General features: G+C 37.9%; 1 protein-coding gene across 1 annotated transcript; it reads left to right on the plus strand.

The window, feature by feature from the left end:
• The first annotated feature begins 13,376 nt into the window (after positions 1 to 13,376).
• LOC100613191 (olfactory receptor 10J3) lies at positions 13,377 to 14,365 on the plus strand. The gene is given in 2 exon segments (XM_009435265.1): positions 13,377 to 13,452; positions 13,455 to 14,365. Coding segments are annotated over 2 exon segments (987 nt in total).
• Positions 14,366 to 15,743: the final 1,378 nt, after the last annotated feature.

A 15,743-nucleotide genomic window follows, 5' to 3' on the forward strand; every position in this document is an offset into this window, starting at 1 on the left:
TAGGTTGCAAAATTTTCTCGCATTTTGTAGGCTGCCTGTTCACTCTGACGGTAGTTTCTTTTGCTGTGCAGAAACTCTTTAGTTTAATTAGATCCCATTTGTCAATTTTGACTTTTGTTGCCATTGCTTTTGGTGTTTTAGACATGAAGTCTTTGCCAATGCGTATGTCCTCAATGGTATTGCCTAGGTTTTCTTCTGGGGTTTTTATGGTTTTAGGTCTAACATTTAAGTCTTTAATCCATCTTGAATTAATTTTTGTATAAGGTGTAAGGAAGGGATCCAGTTTCAGCTTTCTACATATGGCTAGCAAGTTTTCCCAGCACCATTTATTAAACAGGGAATCCTTTCCCCATTGCTTGTTTTTGTCAGGTTTGTCAAAGATCAGATAGTTGTAGATATGCAGTATTATTTCTGAGGGCTCTGTTCTGTTCCGTTGATCTATATCTCTGTTTTGGTACCAGTACCATGCTGTTTTGGTTACTGTAGCCTTGAAGTATAGTTTGAAGTCAGGTAGTGTGATGCCTCCAGCTTTGTTCTTTTGGCTTAGGGTTGACTTGGCGATGCGGGCTCTTTTTTGGTTCCATATGAACTTGAAAGTAGTTTTTTCCAATTCTGTGAAGAAAGTCATTGGTAGCTTGATGGGGATGGCATTGAATCTATAAATTACCTTGGGAAGTATGGCCATTTTCATGATATTGATTCTTCCAACCCATGAGCATGGAATGTTCTTCCATTTGTATCCTCTTTTATTTCATTGAGCAGTGGTTTGTAGTTCTTCTTGAAGAGGTCCTTCACATCCCTTGTAAGTTGGACTCCTAGGTAATTTATTCTCTTTGAAGCAATTGTGAATGGGAGTTCACTCATGATTTGGCTCTCTGTTTGTCTGTTATTGTTGTATAAGAATGCTTGTGATTTTTGTACATTGATTTTGTATCCTGAGACTTTGCTGAAGTTGCTTATCAGCTTAAGGAGATTTTGGGCTGAGACAATGGGGTTTTCTAGATATACAATCATGTCATCTGCAAACAGGGACAATTTGACTTCATCTTTTCCTAATCGAATACCCTTTATTTCCTTCTTCTGCCTAATTGCCCTGGCCAGAACTTCCAACACTATGTTGAATAGGAGTGGTGAGAAAGGGAATCCCTGTCTTGTGCCCGTTTTCAAAGGTAATGCTTCAAGTTTTTGCCCATTCAGTATGATATTGGCTGTGGGTTTGTCATAGATAGCTCTTATTATTTTGAGATACATCCCATCAATACCTAATTTATTGAGAGTTTTTAGCATGAAGGCTTGTTGAATTTTGTCAAAGGCCTTTTCTGCATCTATTGAGATAATCATGTGGTTTTTGTCTTTGGTTCTGTTTATATGCTGGATTACATTTATTGATTTGTGTATGTTGAACCAGCCTTACATCCCAGGGATGAAGCCCACTTGATCATGGTGGATAAGCTTTTTGATGTGCTGCTGGATTTGGTTTGCCAGTATTTTATTGAGGATTTTTGCATCAATGTTTATCAAGGATATTGGTCTAAAATTCTCTTTTTTGGTTGTGTCTCTGCCCGGCTTTGGTATCAGGATGATGCTGGCCTCATAAAATGAGTTAGGGAGGATTCCCTCTTTTTCTATTGATTGGAATAGTTTCAGAAGGAATGGTACCAGTTCCTCCTTGTACCTCTGGTAGAATTCGGCTGTGAATCCATCTGGTCCTGGACTCTTTATGGTTGGTAAGCTATTGATAATTGCCACAATTTCAGAGCCTGTTATTGGTCTATTCAGAGATTCAACTTCTTCCTGGTTTAGTCTTGGGATGGTGTATGTATTGAGGAATTTATCCATTTCTTCTAGATTTTCTAGTTTATTTGCATAGAGGTGTTTGTAGTATTCTCTGATGGTAGTTTGTATTTCTGTGGGATCGGTGGTGATATCCCCTTTATCATTTTTTTATTGCATCTATTTGATTCTTCTCTCTTTTCTTCTTCATTAGTCTTGCTAGAGGTCTATTGATTTTGTTGATCATTTCAAAAAACCAGCTCCTGGACTCATTAATTTTTGAAGGGTTTTTTGTGTCTCTATTTCCTTCAGTTCTGCTCTGATTTTAGTTATTTCTTGCCTTCTGCTAGCTTTTGAATGTGTTTGCTCTTGCTTTTCTAGTTCTTTTAATTGTGATGTTAGGGTGTCAATTTTGGATCTTTCCTGCTTTCTCTTGTGGGCATTTAGTGCTATAAATTTCCCTCTACACACTGCTTTAAAAGTGTCCCAGAGATTCTGGTATGTTGTGTCTTTGTTCTCATTGGTTTCAAAGAACATCTTTATTTCTGCCTTCATTTTGTTATGTACCCAGTAGTCATTCAGGAGCAGGTTGTTCAGTTTCCATGTAGTTGAGTAGTTTTGAGTGAGTTTCTCAATCCTGAGTTGTAGTTTGATTGCACTGTGGTCTGAGAGACAGTTTGTTATAATTTCCTTTCTTTTACATTTGCTGAGGAGAGCTTTACTTCCAACTATGTGGTCAATTTTGGAATAGGTGTGGTGTGGTGCTGAAAAAAATGTATATTCTGTTGATTTGGGGTGGAGAGTTCTGTAGGTGTCTATTAGGTCCACTCGGTGCAGAGCTGAGTTCAACTCCTGGGTATCCTTGTTAACTTTCTGTCTCGTTGATCTGTCTAATGTTGACAGTGGGGTGTTAAAGTCTCCCATTATTATTGTGTGGGAGTCTAAGTCTCTTTGTAGGTCACTCAGGACTTGCTTTATGAATCTGGGTGCTCCTGTATTGGGTGCATATATATTTGGGATAGTTAGCTCTTCTTGTTGAATTGATCCCTTTACCATTATGTAATGGCCTTCTTTGTCTCTTTTGATCTTTGTTGGTTTAAAATCTGTTTTATCAGAGACTAGGATTGCAACCCCTGTCTTTTTTTGTTTTCCATTTGCTTAGTAGATCTTCCTGCATCCCTTTATTTTGAGCCTATGTGTGTCTCTGCACGTGAGATGGATTTCCTGAATACAGCACACTGATGGGTCTTGACACTTTATCCAATTTGCCAGTCTGTGTCTTTTAATTGGAGCATTTAGCCCATTTACATTTAAAGTTAATATTGTTATGTGTGAATTTGATCCTGTCATTATGATGTTAGCTGGTTATTTTGTTCGTTAGTTGATGCAGTTTCTTCCTAGCCTCGATGGTCTTTACAATTTGGCATGTTTTTGCAGTGGCTGGTACTGGCTGTTCCTTTCCATGTTTAGTGCTTCCTTCAGGAGCTCTTCTAGGCCAGGCCTGGTGATGACAAAATCTCTCAGCATTTGCTTGTCTGTAAAGTATTTTATTTCTCCTTCACTTATGAAGCTGAGTTTGGCTGGATATGAAATTCTGGGTTGAAAATTCTTTTCTTTAAGAATGTTGAATATTGGCCCCCACTCTCTTTTGGCTTGTAGAGTTTCTGCCGAGAGATCCGCTCTTAGTCTGATGGGCTTCCCTTTGTGGGTAACCCGACCTTTCTCTCTGGCTGCCCTTAACATTTTTTCCTTCATTTCAACTTTGGTGAATCTGACAATTATGTGTCTTGGAGTTGCTCTTCTCGAGGAGTATCTTTGTGGCATTCTCTGTATTTCCTGAATCTGAATGTTGGCCTGCCTTGCTAAATTGGGGAAGGTCTCCTGGATAATATCCTGCAGAGTGTTTTCCAACTTGGTTCCATTCTCCCTGTCACTTTCAGGTACACCAATCAGATGTAGATTTGGTCTTTTCACATAGTCCCGTATTTCTTGGAGGCTCTGTTCATTTCTTTTTATTCTTTTTTCTCTAAACTTCCCTTCTCGCTTCATTTCATTCATTTCATCTTCTATCACTGATATCCTTTCTTCCAGTTGATCGCATCAGCTCCTGAGGTTTCTGCATTCTTCACATAGTTCTCGAGCCTTGGCTTTCAGCTCCATCAGCTCCTTTAAGCACTTCTCTACATTGGTTATTCTAGTTATACATTTGTCTAAATTTTTTTTCAAAGTTTTTAACTTCTTTGCCATTGGTTTGAATTTCCTCCTGTAGCTCGGAGCAGTTTGATTGTCTGAAGCCTTCTTCTCTCAGCTCATCAAAGTCATTCTCCATCCAGCTTTGTTCCGTTGCTGGTGAGGAACTGCTTTCCTTTGGAGGAGGAGAGGTGCTCTGCTTTTTAGAGTTTCCAGTTTTTCCGCTCTGTTTTTTCCCATCTTTGTGGTTTTATCTACTTTTGGTCTTTGATGATGGTGCCATACAGATGGTTTTTGGTGTGGATGTCCTTTCTGTTTGTTAGTTTTCCTTCTAACAGATAGGACCCTCAGCTGCAGGTCTGTTGGAGTTTGCTAGAAGTCCACTCCAGACCCTGTTTGCCTGGGTATCAGCAGCAGTGGCTGCAGAACAGTGGATTTTCGTGAACTTCATGTTTCTTTTAATTCAGATTTGCTGGTGACAAATTCTCTCTTTCTTTTTTTTTTTTTTTTTTTTGCATATCTAAAACTCTTATTGTTTTTGTCTCCCTTTTGAAAGGATATTTTCCCTGATTATAGAATTCTAGCTTGGTAGTTGTTTTCTTTCAGTATGTTAAAAATATCATTCCATTAATTTCTGTTTTCCTGCTGTTAACGGGTCAATTATTGGCCTTACTGTTAGTCCTTGAAAATAACGTGTCTTTTTACTCTAACTCCTTTTAAGGCTTTTTCTTTCTATCTTTCTTTTTTCTGTTGTTTTATTTGATATGCCTACATGAATTTTATGTATCATTGAATATGTATTTATCCTGTTGGTAGGCAACTCAGGATGATTCTTGAATTTGTGTCTTAATGATTTCCTCAAGTTTGAAAAATTCATGGCCACTGTTTCTTCGTATGTTGCTTCTGATACATTCTATCTCTCCTATTAATCTGGTAGTCTAATTACACATATGCTAGACCTTTTCCTGGGGTTCTATATGCTTCTTACACTCTTTTATGCATATTGCACTACTTTTTTTTCTCTGTGCTTCAATCTAGATAATTTTTACTGACACATCTTCCAATTCACTGATTTTATCTCCAGTTATTTCTAATGTGGTGTTATAACATCTATTAAGTTCTTAGTTTCTCTTATTATATTTTATACTTCTAGTGTTTTCACTTTATTTTTAAATAATATTTCTCATTCTCTGCTGTGATTTGAAAATTTGTCATACATTATTTTTTCAGCATAATAATCATTATAGTAGTTTTTATTGCTGCATAACAAATTAACATGTTTAGTAGCTTAAAATGCCACAACATTTCCATTGGACAGGTGTTCTAGGCATGGCTTAGCTGGGTTCTCTGCTCAGGATCTCACACACCTGCAATCAGCATCAGCAGAGCTGTATTCCTTCATGGAGTTTGGCATCCACTTCCAAACTCATGTAGTTGTTAGCAGAATTGGCTTTCAGCTGAAACTGTTAGTTCTTAGAAGTTGCATATATTCCTTGCTACACTACCCTGTTACAAGTTATCTTAAAACATGGCCACTTAATTCTTTAAAGTCAGCAAGTTAGTATTCTTGCTCCATTCTGTTATGATAAATTCTTATATAATGTTATATAAGCATGGGAGTGAGACATATCATTGTCTTTGGCATATTCTATTGAACAGAGGCAAGTCACAGTTCTGTCCACACTCAAATGAAGGGAATACATGGGTGTGACTCATTATGGGTCACCTTAGAATGTGTCTGCCACAGTCATATTTATCTTAAATTTGTATTTTGTAACTTTAATATGATTATTTTATGGGTTTGTTTGTATTGAGTTTTTTTTTTAATTTGTTGCGTCTTAGATCTTTGGTTTTTTATCCTGGTATGTCTGGTGCATTTTTATTACATCTTGGACACTGTCTATCAGAAATCCTCACACTTTCCTGAAAAGGGCCAAGTAATTAATAATTTAGGGTTTGTGGATCATACCTAAGTCCCTGTTCCAACTATTAAATTCTGCTATAGTAGCACAAAAGAAGCCATAGATTATACATAAGTGAATGAGTGGGGTTGTGGTTCAAAAAATTTTGGGGTTTTTGTGTGTGCTTACTATATTTGAATTTTACATAGCTTTCACATGTCACAAAGTATTTTTTAAATTTGTTTTCAATTATTTAAAATTGTAAAAACTAGTATACCCCTTGCAGGCTATGCAAAAACATGTAGTGGGCTGATGGACTGTAGTTTTCCTACTCCAGTACTATATGAAAAAATTATAAAGACAAATTGGTACTCTAGATTATATTATCTTCCTCTAGAGAATATTTTATTTTGCTTCTCGACAGGTAATTAGACTAGGGGCAAGATCATATTAATCTAACTAGAAATTAAATTAATTTGAAGTTTTAGTCTCTGTGAAGGGTTCATTTATTTCCACTTTACCCTTTCACAGAGAATATAACCCTTAAGCATATGGAAATTTCCAGATACTCTGCTCAGTTTATTAGTTTTTTTGACCAAAGACTACAAACAACAAATTACAATTCCTCAAGGAAACTGCAAAGAAGTGAGGGTCGAGCTAACATTTCTGCATATTCTTTCTTTCTAGAATCTTGGCTCCTCAATTATTCACTGACTTAGTAGCTATATCCATATAGTATGGTCACTATAGCATCATTCTAGAGGTGTAGGAGAACTAATTCTATCCTTCAATTTTGTGTATGAATAGTAGCAGGGTGAAAAGAATCCTGGTAAGGAGTCACTTATTCCAGTTCTGTCGCTTGTTTTCAGTTTCTTCATTTTTAAAATAGGGATAATAGTGTGGATGTATATGTCCACTTTATCATGTTATTGTGAGGTAACATAAAACAAGGTGACGGATGCAGAATAGGAGGCAAAATCATCAGCAGCAGCATCACCACTACCACATTATTATGTCATCACTCATAGATGAACACACCAAGGCCCAGATACATGTCAGTCTAAATACTCGACAAGTTAGTCAAAACTATGGAACTAAAACCTGGGTAAACCAAATCATTAATCTAATGCTTTATTCACCATTACCAAGATGTCTTTTTAGGTTGCTACCATTAGCAGTACCACCACTGAACACAAATTCAAATTAAATTCAATATTACCAATATAGGCCAGCTTATGAGGCTGGATTTCCTTTGTTTAAGTCCTAGTTTCCCATTTATCAGCTCAGTGTCCTACGGGAAATTATATAACAACTCTGTGCCTGTTTTCTCCTAAAAAAAAAAAAAAACAGTACAATTGTGCTATCTTGTAGGCTCATTGTTAGGATTAAATGAGTTAATGTGTTTGCATTGCATAGTTTAGTACCTAGCATATAATAAAGAGCATGTAATAGGAATTTTTTTAGAAGTAGCAGCTCTAGGTTCGCTGAGAAAAAAAGATGGATGACAAAGAGTCTCTATTTCTAAGGAGCTGACAATTAGCAATCTAAGACCAATGCAAAGAAATAATTGGTTAAAAATCTGTGACAATTGAGTGCCAACTTTTACATATCTTTCAACTAAGACACTTATTCCCATCTATTTGGGCTATGGATAATGAGATGGATTTAATATGCAGAAGGTTCCCTGGCAAGGCTGAGGCCTTCGGACAAACTGAGCTGAGGGCTCCAAAATAAATATAGGGTGTGTGGCAAGAAGTGCAGAGATGAGAAAGATCAGTTTAAAAGTGAGAAGACAACTCAGAGAATGGGAATGAAATATTTGTAAATCTTATCTCTGATCAGGATCTAGTATCCAAAATATATTTAAACAACTCATAAAAGAATAAAAAGACAACTGCATTTAAAAATGGGCAAAGAATCTGAACAGATATTTCTCCAAAGCAGATATACAAATGGGCAATAAGAACATAAAAGGATGCTCAACATCATTAGTCATTAGGGAAATAAATCAAAACCACAGTGAGATACCACTTCACACCTACTGGGATGGCTATAATTTAAAAAAAAAAACACCAGAAAATAAGGGTTAGCAAGTATGTCGAGAAATTAGAACACTCATAACATTGCTGGTGGGAAGGCTAAATCCTCAGCCACTTTAGGAAACAGTCTGGCAGTTCCTTAAAACGTTAAAAAAAAAAAAAGTATGAAAGCTCAGACAATAGAATTCAGGAACAGTGTTGATGTTTCTTTCAAGAGACTCTAAACTGCTTCAAGTGTCAGAGTATCTGAAGGTCAGCCCTCTGTATGAGGGCTCCATGCATAAACCCTGCTTGATAATTGTCGCTTCTATTCTCTCATGCATGAAGGGTTACTCCATAAGGCCTCCAAAGAAATGGACAGAAAATCTGACATGGATTTCAGCAGGACTATTACCCACGCTAATAAGGGAAATAAGCCTTTTCATCCCAGAGATTGTCCCTAATAGCCAAGCCAACTCTGTTCTCCAAAGTGTTATTTTCAGGATTAGAAAATGTGCTGCCTTAGTAATGAGGTCTCCAGATGCTCTGCTGTTTGGATTGTGTCTTCTGCCATTATCACTTGGGAGTAGTAAGTGTTGTTTTGGAGACAGAAACATCTAACACTGGGGACAGACAATTTGTACCTTATTAAAAAACACCTAAGCCAAAGTTAATGCTTTGTGACCCAAAGATGAAATCCTTCCAGTGGATGGGCTTGTGAGAATCTAGGGGAACTTAGTGTGACTTCACTTCTGGTGTTGGACACAGGAAGACTGAGATAGGCATTATTTCCTTCCTCTCTAAATAGTTCCTTTAGTTATCACATTCTTGGTGCTATCTAAAGATTAGCCAGCAAAGGGGGAAAAACTATAGCTCTGCTCAGTATGACATTAGTGACCCTCTGTTAAGGAAATTCATAGACTCTTCAGTAAAATAGCATAGTTCCATAAAGTGATTGTTAGTTAAATAACCGATGTGTTTTAAATAATCTTAGAAAAGGCATTGACAAAAATCTGGGAAACATTGTGTAACTATCAGTAATAAACAAAATCCATAGTCTATGATTGCAGGCAGTCAAATTTCCAGAGTGGAGGATATAATTCAGGTATAAGCACAACTCTCTAGAAGACTCAAGAAACAGGCTATGTGGAGAGTTTCAGAAGTGAAACTCTGAAGGAAGCTTAACGTTAAGCTCACCATTAAGGAAGCTTAACGGCTGGGATGGGGAATGTTTATGATAGTGTATACTGTTATTGCATAGCCAGTGATAGTCTATGGAAGAAGGGGGAACACGGGCTCTAATAAGAAAGAATGTGATTTCTAAGATATTGGAAACGTAGACGAATAGACTAGAGAAGAGGGCCATAAAGTACTTGGAAGGCTGTAATTGGATCCTATACCAAAGGCTGTCCAAGAATCTAAGCTCCATTAGAAAAAAGACCAATTGGGTCATCTTTATTTTCCTAGCACTAGCATAGTACTTATACTTTGTGACTTCCCAACACACTGAACTCTTGAAGAAGTTGTTTTGCTTGGTAAAATCAAGCACGATTTTAGTTTAAGCAAATTGAAATGCACAGGAGACTTTTTGTTTTAGATTTCAAAGTTTGCTTTATTAATATATAATTCTGCATATTTATGTGGTGCATGTGATTTTTTGATATATTAATACAATGTGTAATGATAAAGAAGTAATTGGAATATCCATCACCTCAAACATTTATTATTACTTTGTGTTGGGAGCACTTCAAATCTTCTCTTTTAGAAATTTCGAAATATAAAATAAATTCCAGTTACCTCCCGTACTATCAAGCACCACAATGGATTCCTTGTAACTATGTTTGTACCTTTTAACCAACCTCTCTTCATCCACAACCTCACCATTTCCAGCCTCTAGTAACCACCATTCTCCTCTGTACCTCCATGTGATCAACTTTTTAAGCTCTCACATATAAGTGAGAACATATGATACTTTTATTTCTGTGCCTGGCTTATTTCATTTTAAAAAATTATACATAATAGTTGTACATATTTACAGGGTACATGTGATGTTTGGGTACATGCATAGAATGAAAATGCACAGGAGATTTTTAAAAATTCAGGAAACAAGAGGATAAGTAAGTTTTCTTCTCCAGGGAAAAATTGTAAACAGTACACTCATCTAGGATTGGGCCAGGAACAGGCCTGTTTCTCATTTTTTGTAATTTATTTGAAAGCAAGGAAAGGCAATACAAACTCCAAAGTCAAAGACATTACCTGAAGTTGGAGGTTTCTGTCTATCTGTACCCTCTCTACTTTTTTATCTCTCGTTTTTCCTCCTCACCTACATTTCCTAGACTTTAGATGAGTAATCCTATCCTTGCCTACATTTTAAATTTCTGCATTCCACTCTGCATCCCTTTACTGATTATTCTCTTAGATGGAGCTGGGATAGCATTTTTGGGGGAGTGTTAGCAGTTTAAATAACTATCTGGAAGAGAAGGAGGCAAATGTTCGAGGCCACAGACCTGAATAAGATCTTCTGGTTAATAAAATACAATTACATTATGAAAATAATGTGAATTAGTTTTAATGTATTCAAGTGTAAAGGAAACTGTGATTTTACAACGATGGGCTCCACGCTATCAATTCAATTATAACCCAGGCAAGGGATCTAGATGTCACTGCAGATTGTTTCTAGATATATTAGTTGGATGAGCTACTATGACCGGAGGGAGAAGTAAAATATTGAGCATCTTCAGGAAAGGGATTAGAGGATTAGAGGCAGAACTGAAAATTATATTCAACTTAATCCACACCTGTGTTAGTATAATACGTGCAGCAGTGCATGGATTTGGTCAATGCACTTCAAGAAAGATTTTGAAAGAGCATAAAAAATTCCGTTTGAGCAACTGGAAGGGAAATTATAATACTTACAAAGTTAAGGTTAAGATAATCACATACTTGTTTACAAATCCAGAAATATTAGATTGAAGCCCCTCCACCCCTGCCCCTGATCTTCTTAGAAATTTAAACTTGCTAATTTGGGGAAAATGAAAAAGAAATAACTGTAACTTCTAATAACACTAGTATCTACTGAGGGTTTCCTATTTGTCAAATGCTACGTCAAACTCTTCAAACAAGTAAGCCATTTAATTTTCATGGCAACTCTATGAAATACTAACATATTCAACTTACAAATGAGTTAAATATTATGGTTAAGATTCCGAGGAGCTATTGAGGAATTTATGCAGGACAGCTCCATGAAAAGGTTTTTGAAAAAAGTGTAATGGCAACATCCAGGAGGGAGACTTAGACTAAGATCAACCAAAAGGAGACAGATTAGTTAGGAGGCCTTGTGGTGATCACAGAGGATGGTAATGGCAGTCAGTAGTTGGGCGTTGGTAGAAAGCATGAAATGGAGGGGACAGGAAGAGAGAATTTCAGGAGACACTGTCTTTGTGTGGAAAAGGGAAGGGTGGTGATTAGGACAGTCCTCAGCTTTCTGAATGGAGATGATGGTTAAACATGGTGAGTATTATCAGGAGTAGATGTGGGTATAAGGAGCAAGGTTAATCTGCGCCAGTACAACCTCTCATGCTGGGTCTACTTGAGGTAAGATAAAAGGAAGGTGGATCAGCTTATTTGTATCCCCAACATAACTTGGAATATGCATAAGTGAAGTAAAAAAAAAATAGGACGATTCATCGTTCTCTGATTAAATGAATATTATCTTTGCTCTCATACTAGAAAAACCTATTCCTTACTTAAAGAGTCACCCTCAGATTCATTTTGCTGTCTTTTCTACCTTTGATTAGAATTCAAGGAGACAATCTAAATATTGCAATGCCATATCAAACCGTTTTTTATGATCCTAGGTGATATTTATTACAAGGTTTCTAGAAAAAGTCATCAGTAGAAGTGTTCCCTTTTCTACTCTTTGATGGTCACTGAGTATTGTAGATTCAGGGCTTAGATAAGTGAAGACCAGGACCTAGGGTTCTGGGGAGGAGAAGCATTCTCAGGACTCTCACAGGGCATTTGGCATTGGAAACTGATGACAGTGTGAAAAGGATATCAATCAGTCTCACATCTTCTATTCTTCACTATTCCTCACTGGATCCTTGGGAAGTAATTCAGGAGTGTATTGAGAAGGAACTCTAGAGCTGGGCACATTTGATGTATCACCTGCTTCTTCCTTGACCTAGGCCCACTCCTTCAATGGCCAGGTAGTTGTTTCTTTCTTTCTTTAAACAGCTTTATTGAAGTACAATGGATATATAATACACTACATATATTTAATGTGTACAATTTAATGAGTTTGGCCATATACATACATCTGTGAAACCATCATCATAATTAAGGTAACAAACATATCTATCACCTTTAAACATTTCTTTGTGTCCCTTTGCTTTTTGTTTTGTTTTGTGGTAAGGCACTTAATATGAGATATACCATCTTAAAAAATTTTAAGTGCATATTACAATATTGTTTACTACAAGAATTATGCTGTACAGCAGCTCTCTATAACTAATTATCTTGCATGATTGAAACTTTACATGAATTGAACAACAACTCCCCACTTCCCCTTTCTTGTTCCCCAGTAATCACCATTCTATTTCCTGCTTCTATGACTTTGACTATTTTAAATACCTCATATAAGTGGAATCAAGCAGTATTTGTCCTCCTGTGACTGGCTCATACCATTTAGAATAATGTCCTCCAGGATCATCCCTGTTGTTGCAAAGGGCAGGATTTCCTTTTTTTTTTAAGGCTTAATAACATTACATTCTATGTAAATACCACATTTTCTTTATTCATTCATCTACCAGTGGACACCTGGGTTGTTTCCACAATTTGGCTATTGTGAATGGTGCTGTAATGAACATGGGAATGCAAACATCTCTTCTAGATTTTGATTTTAATTCAGATATATGAAAATATGGTCAGTGTCACTAATCATCAGGGAAATGCAAATCATAACCACAATGTGATATCACCTCATAACAGTTAGGGTGGCTAGTATTTATTTATTTTTAATCTATAATCAAAAGATAACAAGTGTTGGAGAGGATGTTGAGAAATTGGAACTCTTGTGCACTGTAGGTGGGAATGTAAAATGATGTAGCCACTGTGGAAAACAGTATGGATATTCCTCTGACCTCCATATGATCCAGCAAGCACACCTCTGGATCATATACCTCTAGGTATATAATAATAATTTTTAAAAAAGGAACCAGGGAGTTGTTTCTTCAGATCTCTTTCAGTTTGTTACCACCTTCTGATCACTATCTCTGCTCTCAATCCCAGGGTCCCAGGGTAGCCTTCTATGCTTCCAAAGAAGAGGGTTGGGACAGGTGATTATTCTGAGCAAGTAGACAACAGGTCTAGGGCATTTCTCAGAGGATGGACATGCTTTTTACTGAAAGCCTTGGTCCAGCCTACTCTGTTTCATGATTAACTCATCATATGTTTCTTTCCTCTGCCCAGCTCTTTCAAACCTAGACCTACCTTGATGCCAAAGCTAAATTCCACTTTTGTGACTGAGTTCCTCTTTGAAGGTTTCTCCAGCTTCAGGCGGCAGCACAAACTTTCTTCTTTGTTGTCTTCCTAACTTTGTACCTGCTGACTCTCTCTGGCAATGTGATTATCATGACCATTATTCGCCTGGACCATCATCTTCACACCCCCATGTACTTCTTCCTGTGCAGGCTATCCATCTCTGAGACCTGCTACACTGTGGCCATCATTCCCCATATGCTTTCTGGTCTCTTGAATCCTCATCAGCCCATTGCCACCCAAAGCTGTGCCACTCAGCTCTTCTTCTATCTCACCTTTGGCATCAACAACTGCTTCCTGCTCACAGTCATGGGATATGACCGCTATGTGGCCATCTGCAACCCCCTAAGGTATTCAGTCATCATGGGTAAGAGGGCCTGTATCCAATTGGCCTCTGGATCACTGGGGATTGGCCTTGGCATGGCCATTGTCCAAGTAACATCTGTGTTTGGCCTGCCATTCTGTGATGTCTTTGTCATCTCCCACTTCTTCTGTGATGTGAGACCCCTGCTGAAGCTGGCCTGCACAGACACCACTGCCAATGAGATAATCAACTTTGTTGTCAGCGTCTGTGTCCTTGTTCTACCTATGGGCCTGGTCTTTATCTCCTATGTCCTCATCATCTCCACCATTCTTAAGATTGCCTCAGCTGAAGGTTGGAAGAAGGCCTTTGCCACCTGCGCCTCCCACCTCACAGTGGTCATCATCCACTATGGCTGTGCCTCCATCATCTACCTGAAGCCTAAGTCCCAGAGTTCCCTGGGACAGGACAGACTTATCTCAGTGACCTACACTCATCACTCCCCTACTGAACCCTGTTGTGTACAGCCTGAAGAACAAGGAGGTCAAAGATGCTCTGCACAGAGCCGTGGGGCAAAAGACTCTGTCTCCTTAATGAAGAGAGGTTGTGAAGGCTTTTCCTTTGCGTTTATAAATATGTACTAATTTGTAATGCTCTTTCAATAATGCCCTTATGTATGGGATCAAGAAGACTAGACTAAATTGAACTGAGTGCTAAAACTGGAGGTTTCTGTTTGAGGTTGTTGTGATCTTCTACGCCCTGCTCCAGAACAGTTAGAAAATAGCTTAGCATACACTTATGAATGTAGGAAAAAAAATGCATGCCTGGATTATGCACTCACATACACATGCACACAGTTACACATACCCTGAGAATATTTTGAGTTATACAACTCCATTAAAACATAAAGTCTGGCCAGGTGCAGTGGCTCACGTCTGTAATCCCAGCACTTTGGGAGGCTGAAGTGGGCAGATCATGAGGTCAAGAGTTCGAGATAAGCTTGACCAACGTGGTGAAACTCCATCTCTACTAAAAATGCAAAAATTAGCTGGGCATGGTGGCACATGCCTTTAATTGTAGCTACTCAGGAGGCTGAGGCAGGAGAATCTCATGAACCTGGGAGGCGGAGGTTGCAGTGAGCCGAGATTGCGCCACTGCACTCCAGCCTGGGTGGCAGAGCTAGACGGGGTCTCAAAAAAAAAGAAACATAAAGTCCAGCAGGGTTCTAAAAAGCTAATGAGCAAAATGTTTGGAAACCATCCCAGAAAGATTTTCTAGTTGACTGTTAAGGGTGTCAGAATAATTTGTGCCACATTTTAAGCAAATAAGTTAGAAGATACACACACACATATGCATTTCTGTGGATGTTGCAGGCTTTCTTGTAAAAAAAAAAAAAAAAAAGCTAGAGGCAGACCTTCCAAGTTGATGGAACTGCTCTAACTGACCTAGGAGTAAAGAGTGCAGATGTGGGAAAGAGCAAAGCAGCATCAGCTACAGAGAACACAGACGTGAACTGTCCATATTCCTGAGATGCCCGGATCAGAAAACTCAGATTGAAAAGACGAACATGCTGAAAAGGCTAACACTTTTCATACATTCAACACAAGAGTAAAAAGGATGGAGGTTGAAAGGATCAGTAAAAGAATAGTTCCTTTTGCCAGGTTGACATAAAACTCTCTGAAATAGTGTTATAAACATAAGCACTTTAACTACAACTTCTGAAAAGAATTATTAATGAACAGAAATCTGATGCATGACTTAAAAATTTTCCAGTGAGCTCCTAAGCCTGCAGGGGTGAATTTTCAGAAGTTTCTTCTTCTATACTTCCAACTTTAAACCTGAGTTATAAACAGCATTTTATGCCCGAGCATCACAGAAGGTGAAAATATGTGTTCTGGTGCAAGGAAGGATATTCTCTCTCTCATCTTTCCACTGCACTCTGGCCTTCTATACTGAGGAATAAGCATACCGTGAGTTTCAAATACAGTCCTACAGTATCCAGAATCCATCCAATCCAATGGG

This window comes from Pan troglodytes, chromosome 1 (assembly GCF_028858775.2).
Source record: "Pan troglodytes isolate AG18354 chromosome 1, NHGRI_mPanTro3-v2.0_pri, whole genome shotgun sequence".
NCBI classification, from domain to species: Eukaryota; Metazoa; Chordata; class Mammalia; order Primates; family Hominidae; genus Pan; species Pan troglodytes.